The sequence below is a fragment of the Spinacia oleracea genome, chromosome 1 (assembly GCF_020520425.1).
Source record: "Spinacia oleracea cultivar Varoflay chromosome 1, BTI_SOV_V1, whole genome shotgun sequence".
Classification (NCBI taxonomy): domain Eukaryota; kingdom Viridiplantae; phylum Streptophyta; class Magnoliopsida; order Caryophyllales; family Amaranthaceae; genus Spinacia; species Spinacia oleracea.
In genome coordinates, this window is record NC_079487.1 from 98,554,825 (window position 1) to 98,568,255 (window position 13,431).

The 13,431-nt window shown below is 36.3% G+C and overlaps 1 protein-coding gene across 4 annotated transcripts; it reads right to left on the minus strand.

The window, feature by feature from the left end:
• Nucleotides 1–1,173: 1,173 nt before the first annotated feature.
• On the minus strand, nt 1,174–8,532 carry LOC110805009 (sec14 cytosolic factor). Of its 4 annotated transcripts, XM_022010605.2 has the most exons (8): nt 8,170–8,437; nt 6,921–7,099; nt 6,542–6,684; nt 5,620–5,768; nt 4,803–4,886; nt 4,019–4,275; nt 2,895–3,115; nt 1,174–1,705 (listed from the first exon to the last, which is right to left on the minus strand). In XM_022010605.2, the coding sequence occupies exons 3-8, from the start codon at nt 6,545–6,547 to the stop codon at nt 1,337–1,339; spliced, it is 1,086 nt and encodes a 361-aa protein (XP_021866297.1). In that variant the 5' UTR covers nt 6,548–6,684; nt 6,921–7,099; nt 8,170–8,437; the 3' UTR covers nt 1,174–1,336. The 4 variants fall into 4 exon arrangements, with proteins under 4 accessions (XP_021866297.1, XP_021866296.1, XP_021866295.1 ...); XM_022010604.2 differs by having other exon boundaries at nt 6,542–7,099; nt 8,385–8,532; XM_022010603.2 differs by having other exon boundaries at nt 6,542–7,099; nt 8,170–8,440.
• Nucleotides 8,533–13,431: the final 4,899 nt, after the last annotated feature.

Genomic DNA, 13,431 nt, shown 5'->3' on the forward strand with positions numbered 1-13,431 from the left:
ATTACATTGTGAAAATTCACTACGTACCTTTATAGCAAAAAAATTCGTATCACTTGCAGTTCAGACTGATAAATTGATCATCATAATCCGCAATAACTCTGCAAAATGTTCATGGTTCCCAGTTATGTTTAGCCTATTTGCAATGACAAATTTACACAATAATGTTTCAAGTGTATATAGGAAGATTAAGGGCCCAAGGTTTCGTGCTAACACAAATAAATCTTATTTCAAATTAGCAACTGTCGAAATGTTTTAGAATTAAGACTAGCAAATTTTTTGTTTGGTACTTTGTGATGAAACTACAACAAAACAATTTGGTAACTACAGTAAACACTCAAAATAGGGTTATTTATACTAACACAATAAGCAACGACTATTTTTCAATCCCAAAAACTAGCCGTTGGGCTTCAAAAAGGTAATTTTTAGATTTGGACATTTGGTGAATTATGTTTTAATTTAGGGGCATTTGGTGAAATAATTTACAACATAGGGGCATTTGGTGAATTAGAAAGTAGGCTAACGGAGGACTAACGACGCGTCATTAGTAAGGGTAGTCTGGGTATTATGTTAAAGGTGAGGGGCATTTGGTGAATTTCTGAAAGTCGAGGGGCATTTGGTGAATTTCGTGAAAATTGAGGGGTATTTCATGAAAAACCCGTTTATGTATTCATTCAACCTATTCCCCTCCATCTCCCTCTTTAACACTCAATATTAATTCACCATCTAATTTATATATATTTCAATTTTAAATTTAACTCAAATATAAATCATATATTCCCACTAATTAAAATCACAAACCTTCAATAAATTTAACAGTTTAAACGACGGCTTAATAACCACTAATATAATTGTCCGTTCAAAGAACAAGTTCAAAAGCTAGTTGGATTTAACATGAGGTAGTATTCTACCTGCAATTAGTGCAATATACCCACATTTTTAGGAAAATGATCTCCTTTTGGGACTATTATGAAATAATTAAAACTCGGCACACATCCCATTCACTCTTCCAAGTTCCAACAATTATTAGGGCAACTGAGAATATTCATCAGTGCAGAAGGCATATACTGATATACTATCCCTTTGAAATTAGCTTGTGCTTCACATATTCACAAGATTACTAAACCAAAAGAACCATTCATTTCACATGAAGCCAAAAAAGCCAAAACATAAACGTGGTGTGGAACCTGCATGACTTTATTTCGGAAGCAACCATACTATCTGGAACAATTTGATCTCCAACTTGTTCCACTGTCTACAATTTCTATACAATACATGAAAGTATAACTTGAATTGTGTTCATCACGAAAGCGTCAAAAACAGGTGATGGTTTTACAGGCTACCAGCCACTTGTGTACAACTGTATGCCTTCCAGATTATGAAACCGAATAGTCAAAAGAATGTATAGCAGCACAAGGAGAAGACCGATAGCAATGCTTTTCAGTACCTTGTCACACTTGATAAATTCAAAGTCATCAGAGCAGTAAGCAGAAACAGAAGCAGAAGCAGAATGGGGTGAAACATTCTCAGCTTCATATACTATACTAGGTCCAACCACAGTCTTCTCTTTACCAACAGATTTTGAGCATTTTGGGCACGAGCAATCACCGCCAAGGAAAGAAGGAAGCGTCTGAAGATGCTCTGACAAAAACTTTTGGTAGTCGTCCCCAAATATTCGAAGTTTCCGCCTCGTAGCTGGTCTCAACACCTGGTAAGAAAACAAAACACTAAAGTTACTCAACTGCAGATAGTTACTACTCAAAGGTAAGAAACTAGGCCGGAATTCAAAGTAGTTGCCACTTGTTAATCTCTCATTTATAGTTGCCATGATTATCAACTTTAATGCAAACTTATCATTACCCCAAACTGCTGAAAAGATTCTTATATAGGATAAGGGGAACATGCATTCTTAATCTTTCAACTATAGAAGCAAATTCCAATAAAACCCTTGATCAGAATAGTGCTTCTATGACCTAAAGTCTTTCACAATCAATGACGGTTTTTACAACAGTAGACAAGAAAATGCCCGCTTATCTATAAACAGAAAGGGGAATGTATTCCCCATTTCTCAGCTGATGACAAAACTCATTCCAAATGCCAATTCGCAAATTCAAATTATATGGCATATAGGCTAGTAACCTTTTTAAATCCCGATCTTTGTACTTTCTCCATATTGTCAGTAGAATAAGACTGACTAAAGCTGTATAACTCATACAGCTTAATTTGCTAATCAAATATAACCAAGATGAGTCCTCCTGTTTCTTTGAAGGTCTCACTAGACTATAGGCCTTTTCCATCCCCACCCTCCAACCCTGAGGTAGAGCAGTGGAATTGGGAAGAAGACGCAGTAGCAGCAAAACAATCACACCTTTTGGTACCATTTGATTTTCACCTTATTATCTTATCTTATCTTATTGGCCATAAACTTATCTTATCTTATTACCCCTTATCTTATAATATATTATCTTATCTTATACTTCGTATTATCTTATCTTATTGGCCCTTATTGTAAGTTATAAAATGGTGCCTTTTGAGCTTATTGACCCTTTATCTTATCTTATCTTATTAGACCCGGACTAAGTGAAAATAAGGTCAACAAAATAGAGCTAAATTGTCCTTCGAGAAGAATATACAAATACTAAATCCCTGGAAATCCTAAATATTGTCGGCAAAAGTATGCGCATACTTGCAAAATTAATTGGTTCAATTGATGGTCGGCATAAAGTTTCAAACCAATCCCTTGCCACTGATTGTAAGAAATTTCTCAGAACAGTTCAAGCATCCCCCTAATTCAGATTTTAATAATGTGACAAGTGTCTAATAATAACAATAGAAATCATATTTGCAGAAAACATGCAGAAAAAGACAACAGCTTGAGCAAAATCTGAACAGCTCACCTGAAAAAGAGTTTGTGCAATAACACGAGCAATGGGAGGCAACCGCACAACAAATAAAGCAGCAAGCCTATTCGGGTAATGGTCTTGCAAAAGCACAGCACAGGATCTCATCATGTGTACTGGGAAACCAAACGGACTCAACCCTTGACAGTCCATTAGCACTGTGATTAAAGGATCTTCAGCACGAACCAGGTGGAGAATCCCATATTCTATCTGAGAAACTAATCAAGAAAAAATATGTTAGCAATCAAATTCAATCTGCCCAAAAAAACTGACCAAGTAAAGTAAATTGGGATTTGTCAATCAGCACACTAAATACTGCCTATGTTCCACGATGTCGGCATAACTTCATTACATATCGTACGATTTTAGTGTCAAAATAGTTGTCAGCCTTCATTCCATATTTTTTCTGTCTTATTGTGCACTAGGAAATCAAATTTGGCCAGTTCAAAATGTTTCGGAGTAAAACATTTGGGATGTCGTAAAAAGAATCCCCAACAACACATTAATGGCAAGAGGAAGTGTTATTAATTTTTGTTTGAGTTAAAATAGGTCAACTAGCTACAAGTGATGGTATTGAAAGAAAGATACAGCATGATAAAGTCAAAAGGATATTTTAAGTTGCAACCAGTATTATTTACACAAAATATGGATATCAAATACAGGTATGCATTTGAGTTTCCAATACAATAATTCCAAAACGTAAGGACGCAAGAGCACTGTCAAAAACTTGGACGCGCAAGAGAAAAATGCCATTTAAAAGAAACATATATTTCAAGATTGACTTCATAACATCAAAGGTATAGGAGAAGAAAAACTAGGGAGTGAAGAAAATGTACAATGCTCGAATCAAGGTGGAAAAGAAAGTAAATGAAGCAAGGAGCTCCCATTTCTCATGTTTTTTATTTATTTTTGTCAACAAACAAGCACATAGTGGAATAAATCAGACAAAAAAGGCAAACTCAACTTGTCAGTTGTCAGTGGTATACAAACATAAGAAAATTTTCTTCGGGGTCAAAACTAATTCTCAACTATGAAAAAAACCTTGAAACTTGATAAGCATCATGAAACAAAAATATTTTGTGCTACACAATAATAAGCATCATTATGTTTTGAGTGCATACCAACTACTTCAGGCAAGCGATATCTTTCCCCAGACATTATATAAGAGCATGCAGATTGAACTCGAATAATTAAGCAAGGGTGCCTCTTAACATCACATCCATGCCAAAACACCATCTCCGACCACTCTTCAAGCTCTTGCACTGACATAAACCTAAAATTTCGCCTCCAGTTGATTGTTCTTTTGACTGAAGAGAAGAAGCTTGAGAAATCACCATTTGCAACATGATATAATCTACGAAGATCATCCTCAGTAATCCTGCAGAACGGTCTTATCAACTTTTCTGTACAATAATTTTTTGTAAATAAAATCATGCCATGAGTAGTATCTCTCCCTGAGAGTAACACAATGAAAATGATGCATACAGACTAAGATATAACTTCAGAATCATTAGCAAAGGTTATTAGTGTCCTATTAAGTTCCTAATTTATGAGATTGCCTAGTTTTCTTCCAAAATGAAAGAAAGTAGTAAAGACAACGACAAATCATTAAGTTTTTACTCGCAGAAACTCACAAGTTTTTATACCAACTAACTATAGACGAAAACATTCATAAAAACTCAAATTTCTACAGACTAAAATACTCACAATATTTTGGATTAAAAACAAAGGATGCTTATAAATAAAATATCAACCAACAAGGAAATCTTACTCATATATTCTACCCAAAAGAGACAAATATACATCTGCTCACAGTGTAATGCAAGGCCTTAAGAATTAAATTGTAAGAAATAAGACCAGCAACAAAACCATAAAACTATAATAAATAAAATGAAACATAATCACCTCTCTGGCAAAACAATTCCCTCCTTTTCTAGCTCCGCAAAAAGTTGCAACATCCACTTCTCTGGGGCTTGAGTTTCAATTACTCTGCAGACAGATCATAAAAAAAAATTGAGGAAGACAGTTTTTCTATTAACATGAAAAACGAATAACACCAGTGTATAGGGTAAGTCATTCTTAGAGGTGAGATCTTCAGAAGTGAAAATGCAGTCTTACTCATAATAGTCAACAAAGCTTACAATTCAGTGAAACAGTGTATGCACAATTTGTGCATACTCAAGTGGCACTTAAATTTGGCATACTAGGTAGATAGGTTAGTTAAAAAGTTTTATCTCAATTCCATGAACAAGATTATTTTTAATGCTATTCACCATGGCTAGACGTTGAATCTCAATTTCAGAAATGAAAATTTCAAATGACAATGGAAGCGAAGCTTTTGATTGCTTCTTGCTACCACTAACAGAGACCTAGAGATATCTTCTGTGGTACCACATTACACTCCCTGTGTCACAATATCACCCCCGCACTTGGGATTAGCATGAAAATTATGAATAGTAGTTCAACTTATTAAAATGTTGATGGGTGGAGAGAGAACTGGGAAAGTTTACAATGGAAAGTGTGAAGGTAATTTTAGGACGACTCAAAAAACTGAAAGAGAAGAGATTAAAAATAAAAAATAAAGGGATAGAGGAAGTAATATTTAAAGAGCTAAAAGAATGCAAGTATGACCAAAGTTCCCGTCAAAAAAAAAAAAAAAAAGTATGATCAGAAAGTAAATATAGATCAGAAACGATGTCAGAAAATTTGCAATATTGATCACCTTGACTCTGATGCTCTGTTAGTCAAGGAATCAGATTGTGGCTGAGAAGCATCTGAAAATTCTGAACTTCCTGGATTTTCTTCACCATCGTCTGATCGATTAGCGAGAGATGTCGCAACTGAGAGAAGTAAAAGCGGTCTAGACAAAGCCTATCACAAAACAACATGATTTAGCAAAAATCATCAAACAAAGACTATTAAAATCACACCTCCATACAAGCAGCACTAACAGCTGCCAACTCTGTGAAAACAAGAAACAAGCAGCACGCCCGAGAGAAAAAAGCTTTAACCTTAAAAGAGTATAACACGCAACATTCATTCTGCTCATCATGAATTACTCTTTTTCTACAAAGTCCAATAGATATTATTTCTCGGGGATGCAGCTGTAAACGCGCCTAAGAAATTTTTTTAACATCCAGTTCATCGTTCAAAGGTTTAAAAATTAACAAATGTGAGCCTAAAAGGTCTTCTTTAAATAAGATCATTCCTCTGTCTTGTTTTCCCAATATCATTTTAAGTTCCTGTAATTTCTTGAGGACAATGTTTAATATCTATTTCTCATCCTGCAAAAAAGATGGCAACTCTGTTAAATTATGCTAAACCCTAAAGCAGTTACTTAAGAAAACCTCCATTGTGTATCCTTTTGCGGCACCTGATATCTTATTAAACTAGCTAAAGATGCAAACACAAATATCTTCCTCTAAACCTTGAACTCTTTCCTTTATTTCAAGTTATGAACACCAAAGTTCTCATAGCTATTCGCAAGGGAGGTCAATTTGATGCTACCAAAAGGAGTTTCTAAAAATGATAGAAATCTATGACTAAACTACAGATGATGTTGTACAACAATAATAATGACAAGCCATAAAGTACAGCACTTAAATGAGCAAGACACATGTGGGACTTAAGAGTAGAGGACCAACCTGCATGGACTTAACCAAACCCCTAAAAATTCCCCACTTCTGAATCCACTTAAGGGGGGGTAAACAAATAAATTGCAAAGCCTGGAGACTGCGCCACAAGAATGGACAATGAACCTGTGAAAACCTCCTCACTGCCTCTAGAACTGCAATTTTCAAGAGGAATAGTCCAGCTTCAGAGATAGTAGCCACACCCAATAATTTTTTGTCCACGTTAACGATGCGTTTCAAAGCTTTCATTGAACAGTGTTTTGGAATAGACGCAACCAAACATTTAAAGGGTTGAATTTTGCCACAAACCACAGTACGGTTGAGGCCCTTTCTATTATCAGGAACACTAAAAGAATCCGCCATCGACTTGGCTAAGAAAATGCTCACTCACTTTCAAGTAAGAACGCTCAAGAGGTCAATTCAAGATATGAAAAATAAGGATAGCAGCCCATCAGAGCCCATAATGAGATAAGTTAATTCAAGCAGCATGCCCCAATTGAAGAACACAAATCCTGATTGGCATATCAAACCAGAATCCCCGATAGAGATGAGAAATTCTTTGGAAAAAAACTGCAACACACACATGCAAAAAAAGAAGGAAAAAGAACACTTGTGAGAAGAGAACATCAACAACAACAAGAACTCTTCCTATTCATACAAAATAATCAATATAAAGTTTCCAAAATCCCTAAAATTACGAAACCATCTAGACCTTCAGTTGTAATTACCAACTTCCCACAAGAAGATTGCTTAGAAGGATTTTCGGATAATAATCAATGAGCTCGGGTGTAGTGTCTAGGTGTTGTTGGATTTTACAGGCAAGTTCAGAAGTTTTCACTAATTGATTGTATCCCGAGCTAAGGTGTTAATTTATTAGATGCTATCATAATGAATTAAATAATAGCGGTAAACAAAATCTAAAATCTAATGAACGAATGCGTAAATGCTTAAGCTGTTAAAGAAAATACTTTCTTCGTCCCTAAAAGATTGCCCCATCTGATTTCTCGCGACCTCCAACACACGTATAAATCATCAATATCTCCATTTCCGTTGGGTACAAATTATCAAAAAAATTGAAATATAACAATATATTGTACCAAATCTAACAAGATCTCACGTGAGTATATTTATTTATTACTCTGTATATGGTATTGTAGTGAGAATTCAAGATCAGTGTGTTTACCAAAAAAACAAATGGGGCAATCTTAGAGGGACGGAGGGAGTATAATAATTTCAATTGTCGAGGGATGGGGGAGTATAATAATTTCACTGATCGTGATGCAAATGACAATGAATTCATAATTTCATATCAAATCAACGAAATTAATCTATTAATCATAATACAGTTCTAAAGTAGCATACTCATATCAGAACAAACCAACCAAAATTCATGAACAATGTCCATCCAGAATCCAAGCTTTCATCTTTTTGAATATTCAGCTTCCTTTAACAAATTCTCCCACGTTTATACAATAATTACATACAAAAACGGAGGAGAAAGAAGAGTGAATGCAAAACCACAATGGGGGAAAGGAAATCAGAAACCCTAATTAGAAAATTGTGGAAAATTGAAAGCAAAGAAAGGAATAAACAAGCTGATTAAATTATTAGAAAATGTTGAATTCAGAATAACTACTAACCGATTTTAAACGACGGGTTCGAACAATTCCGTAATTTGGCAAATTTGTGAATTGGGAATTTCCTCAAAATTTATAAGGAGGTAGGTTTTTGAGATTGGAAATAAAAATGGCAAGAATGTCGCAGGAATATGTAATTCCAGTTTTTTGCGTCTACAGAAAAGGAGAGAAAGGCGCAGAGAATTGTAAATGCTACAAAGGATTTGTGTATGTGTTACCTTCGAATTCGACCCGCCAATTCTGGAATGATTACACCATTGTTAGAACTGGACACAATCTTTACACGCGCCTTTGTTTTGAAAACCGGGTCACTGGGCCACGAGAACGGTACCGGAGTGAGCATGGGTTGGGTACCTAAACCGATATTATTATCCGACCGTATAAATGTATAACCAATTATGGAGTACTCTATATAAAAGTGTTACTCCCTTCAATTCGTTCTTAAATACTTGTAACGGTTTAACTTTTGCATTATTCATACATTAATTTTGACGAAATTTTCTTACTATATAAAAATCAAATGTTACTTTGTATGTGTAATATGTTGTTGGAATTAATCTATATACATTTTTCTTAATATTATTTTTTTAAAAGTTTTTACTTATATGTAATTTATATAATTACGATTAAGCTATTGCTTTGCCTAGTGTGTCAGTCAAACTGATGCAAATATTCATGAACAAATGGAGTAAAATTGATATTCATTAACCAAATCGATAAATTCGAATACTCGTACTTCAGGTACCCAAATTTTCGGATCTGATGTCACTTTCCAATTTGATATACTTCAATTGGAAAAATTAGACACTATTAATGGATTATTTCAGTACTTTGTATCATTCAACAGATACCAATGTTAGCACGTGATTTCGACTACATTACTAATAAAATTACAATTTACTCAAATTAGCAATATTTGAGATTTTGAGGTTTTGGGAAAAAATATTTAAGTTGAGAAAAAAAATATAAAATGACCATTTGACCGTTATTAGGTACCTGCTATTTGTAAAATGATATCCATAACCGATACCCAAATTTTGGATCGGATACTCGAACACATAACCATATATCGGTTGGGGTGCCCACTTTTCTGATCGGATTTTGATTTTTATATTTTTCTAAAGTTTTGCTCAACCTAGACATCACCCGCAAATTCGACTTGACCTGAGTTATTGGATACATACTTGAAACTTACATAAATCTGGATGCTTTGAAAATTGAGATTGGTCTCAACGTATATTAAACGAACCCCAAATCAAATGAGGTTGAAATGTTTTTTTTTTTGTCTTTTTTTTTTGACAAGGGTGAAAAAGGAGAGAAGCTCCAATATCAGCTGCTAATACTAACACAATGGAAATCCTTTAAGTTAAAAACAATTAAAGAAGCTATATTTCTACCATCGGCCCCAGGTATCTCCTTCACAGTTAGGACGCGTATAGTATTCTTGCCCTTAGGCTTGATGGTCAGGTGCCTCCAGTTCCTCCTCTATGCTTCAATGATACCTTTCAGAATCTCTTTTAAATCTTCTTGTTCCTTGCTACTGCAGTGCTCTCTATAGGACCCCCACATTCCTCTAGGCCTTCAAAGTTCCAGTTTAGAACCCCAGTGTTCCCACTCTTATACTCACCATACGTGTTGATGACTGTTCTCTCATGGTCGTTTTGGTTTCCAATCAGATGTTGAATAATTGTGTTGTTGTTGTGTTGTCTTCTCTCAAAACCAGGTGGTTCATCAATGTCTTTAAATCTTTCAAAATCAGGTGGTACTATAGGGTCTCCCTCTAAATTTCTAGTCTGGCCTGCATTTTCCTTTTCGATGGCTGTAATTTCAGACTTGTAGTCCCTCTCAATGTTCTCCAATATTTCCCTGGTATTGCATTTGTTGTTGTTGAAGGTGATGTCATTTCTTGAGCACCTGATTGACCATAGCGTTGCAGTGAAGTAAACAGCTTTGTTGATGTTTAAATCTATTTGTTTCCTAAACATACGGAGCCATTCCAAATCCAGTCCGCAATTGGGATGTTGGCTTGATTTTCTGTTCTTAATCCCAATCTTCCTGCTGCCCATATGTGTCTGCTTATGTTGCAGTCTCTAAACAGATGTTCCAGACTTTCCACTTCCACTTTGCAAAACTTGCACACAGAGTCAATGATAATTCTCCTTCGTATAAATTCTTTTGGGAGGGACTTGTTAAGGATCTTCCAAAGGAAAATTTTCCACTTATTGTTAATCTTTTCTTTCCAAAGTCTCTTCCAGCTTGAGTGCATGCTCATGTGGGAAAGCCCGTTTTTGCTCTCCTTTCGGTACTCGTAGCCACTCCTCACAGTGTAATTACCATTTCTTTCCTTGCTCCAGACTACCTCATCCTTAGTACCCATAATTATCGGGCAGATACTAAGGATTTTGGGGTCCTTGATTCCCAACCCTCTCTCTATTTTGCTTCTAGTGATCACTTCCCGGCTCCTCTAATGAAATCATGTCTCTTTATTTTCTCCTAGCCACCAGAATCTCGAAATAATGGAACGAAGCTTGTCGAGGATGTGAAATGGACACTTGAAAACGGACAGAACGTAAGTTCCCATAGAACTCAGTACTGAATTGATCAATGTTAATCTTCCAGCGGGTGACAAGAAGATTGAGTTCCAAGCATTTAGTCTTTCTTGGGCCTTGTCCATAATAGATTAGAATATTGTTTTCTTGTCCTGGTTGAAATCTTAAGGAAGACCCAAGTAAGTTCCAAAACTCTCTTTTTGTACAAAGTTGGTTGTCTCACAAAGAATAGTGGCTAAGTCCTGGGGTTTTAATGACTTAGCCCGAGGCTTTACAGTAGACATCCAGGGTATTTTTGAAGTTTCTGTAATTTTGGATTGTTCCTTGAAGAAAAAAGGTGGAATCGTCTGCAAAGAGGAGGTGAGAAATAGGAGGGGCAATTCTAGATACTTCAATTCCATGGATCCTACCATTGGCCTCCTCATTGCAGAAGAGACTCGACAGACCTTCCATGCATAGGATGAACATGTACGGGGATAGGGGGTCTCCCTGTCGAAGGCCGCATTTTGGCCTAAAATACTCTTGTGGTTGACCGTTGAGAAGAATAGAATAAGAAACCGAGGGTACACAGTTCATGATGGTTTTGATGAGAATTCCGGGAAACCTCATTTTGGTCAACATCTTTTCCAGGAAATCCCATTTGATCCTATCGTAGGATTTACTCATATCCGCTTTTATACCAACTTTAGCTCTTCCCTTTTTTGTGAGTCTGATGTTCTCTATCATTTCATGGGCCAAAAGAATATTGTCCGAGATGATCCGGCCCGGGATGAAGGCATTTTGGTACGGTCCGACTAAGTCATTAATAACATGCCTTAATCGATTAGTGATGCACTTAGCGACGATTTTATAAATTACGTTGCAGAGACTGATGGGCCTAAACTTGGTCACTGAGTCCGGTGTCTCACTTTTAGGAATTAAAGCAATATTCGGTATATTAAATTCCCTCAATATTTTACCTAATTCCAGAGCCGATTTGACCGCCTTAGTTATATCTTGTTGAATCCAGTCCTGGTTTTTTTTGGTAGAACCCTACCGCACGCCATCCGGGCCTGGAGATTTCCATGGGCTCATATCAAAGAGCGCTTTCTTGATTTCTTCGCCAGAGTAGGGTTTAGTGATCCATTCAATTTGTTTATTCGACAATTCTTTATCAATGTGTCTGATTCCTTTCTCAATTTCTTCCTCTCTTCCGTTGTGGTCGGGGGTTCTCATTGACCAAGAGGATATCCTTAAAATACTCATTAAACAATTTAGCCACATCTTTTTCATCCGTTATCCAATTCCCGTCTATATCCTTGATCCCTTCAATAGTATTTCTTGTTTTTCTTCCTTTGACAAAATTGAAGAAATATCTCGAGCAAGCATCTCCAACACAGTTCCCATTTTATTTTTGCATGTTGTTTCCAGTACTTAGTCATATTCCCCGAATATTCCTCCATTCGTGATTTAATAGAAACAAACTCCTCTTCACTTCTGTGTTTTCGAGTAGTATTGGGCTTCGATAAGATCTTTTTCAAATTTATCCCATTTACCTTGCCACTCTTTTCTTTTATCAAGGCTCCAGTTTTTCATGGTTTCTCTGCAAAATTTTATTTTCTTCGTGCACTTGTAAATTGGAGAGCCCTTCACTTCTTTGTTCCAGCTTGCCTTTTCTTCTTGCACACATTGATCATACTCCATACTCCAGGCTTCCATTTTGTAGTTTCTCTTCTTTTTGTTCCCATGGGTATTTGTCGTAAGTATGATTGGGGCATGGTCCGAAATTGTAATAGGCCCATGAATTATATGAGCTTGCGGGAAGATATTTAACCATGGTGTATTAGCATAAGCCTTATCCAGACGTTCCATGATTTTGTCGTCCCCTTTCCTCCTGTTAGTCCATGTAAATCTAGGGCCAGAAAAAACAATGTCATGAAGGTTATGATTCTCCTTCCATTCTATAAACCTTTTTAGACCCCTTATTTTTGTGTTTTTTGCTCCTATTTTGTCCTGAAATGAGTCAACTTTGTTGAAATCTCCTATGAGAAGGGTTGGGTAGATATTACCAGGAGCAATCCAGGGGTTCAACTGATACCATACCTTTTCTCTATTAGAATGGCTAGGCTCCCCGTAAACCAGAATCAAACTCCATTTTCCATTGATAACGTCATTGGCATCGACTAAAATAAAGTTCGAACAACTAAAAGAAATAGAAAACATGCCCTTTTTTTCCAACCAAAATGTAGGCCTCCACTCGCACCAATTGCATCCATCCCTCCAGTACAAAAATCCTAGTGATCTAAACTTGTTAAAGACAAACTTAACTTTTCTTTTTGTCTCCATTAGAAATACAAAATCAGGGGAGTGGATCCCAACTAGGTTTCTTATCTTAGGAACTATAGGGGCAGTTGGGTTGCTTAATCCCCTACAATTCCATATTAAGCCCTCCATGGTGTTGGAGGTGGTTGATATGGGTCAAGCACCGCAAGCCCCTCAGATTTGAAAACCAGAGTCATACCCATGTCGAATTCGATTGAGTTGATGTGATTGTTACTTCCCCCCTGACTAGACGTTCCAGCACCATTTTCTATCTTACCTTGCATCACTGACTTGCCTTTCTTCCTTTTCCTTGCCATAGCCGAGTCTGCATCATCCTCCTCTTCCCAACTCACGTACCACTTGAATCGGCGAACAACCGAACCCGTGAAAGAGAAATGGTGTAGATTTCAGAACA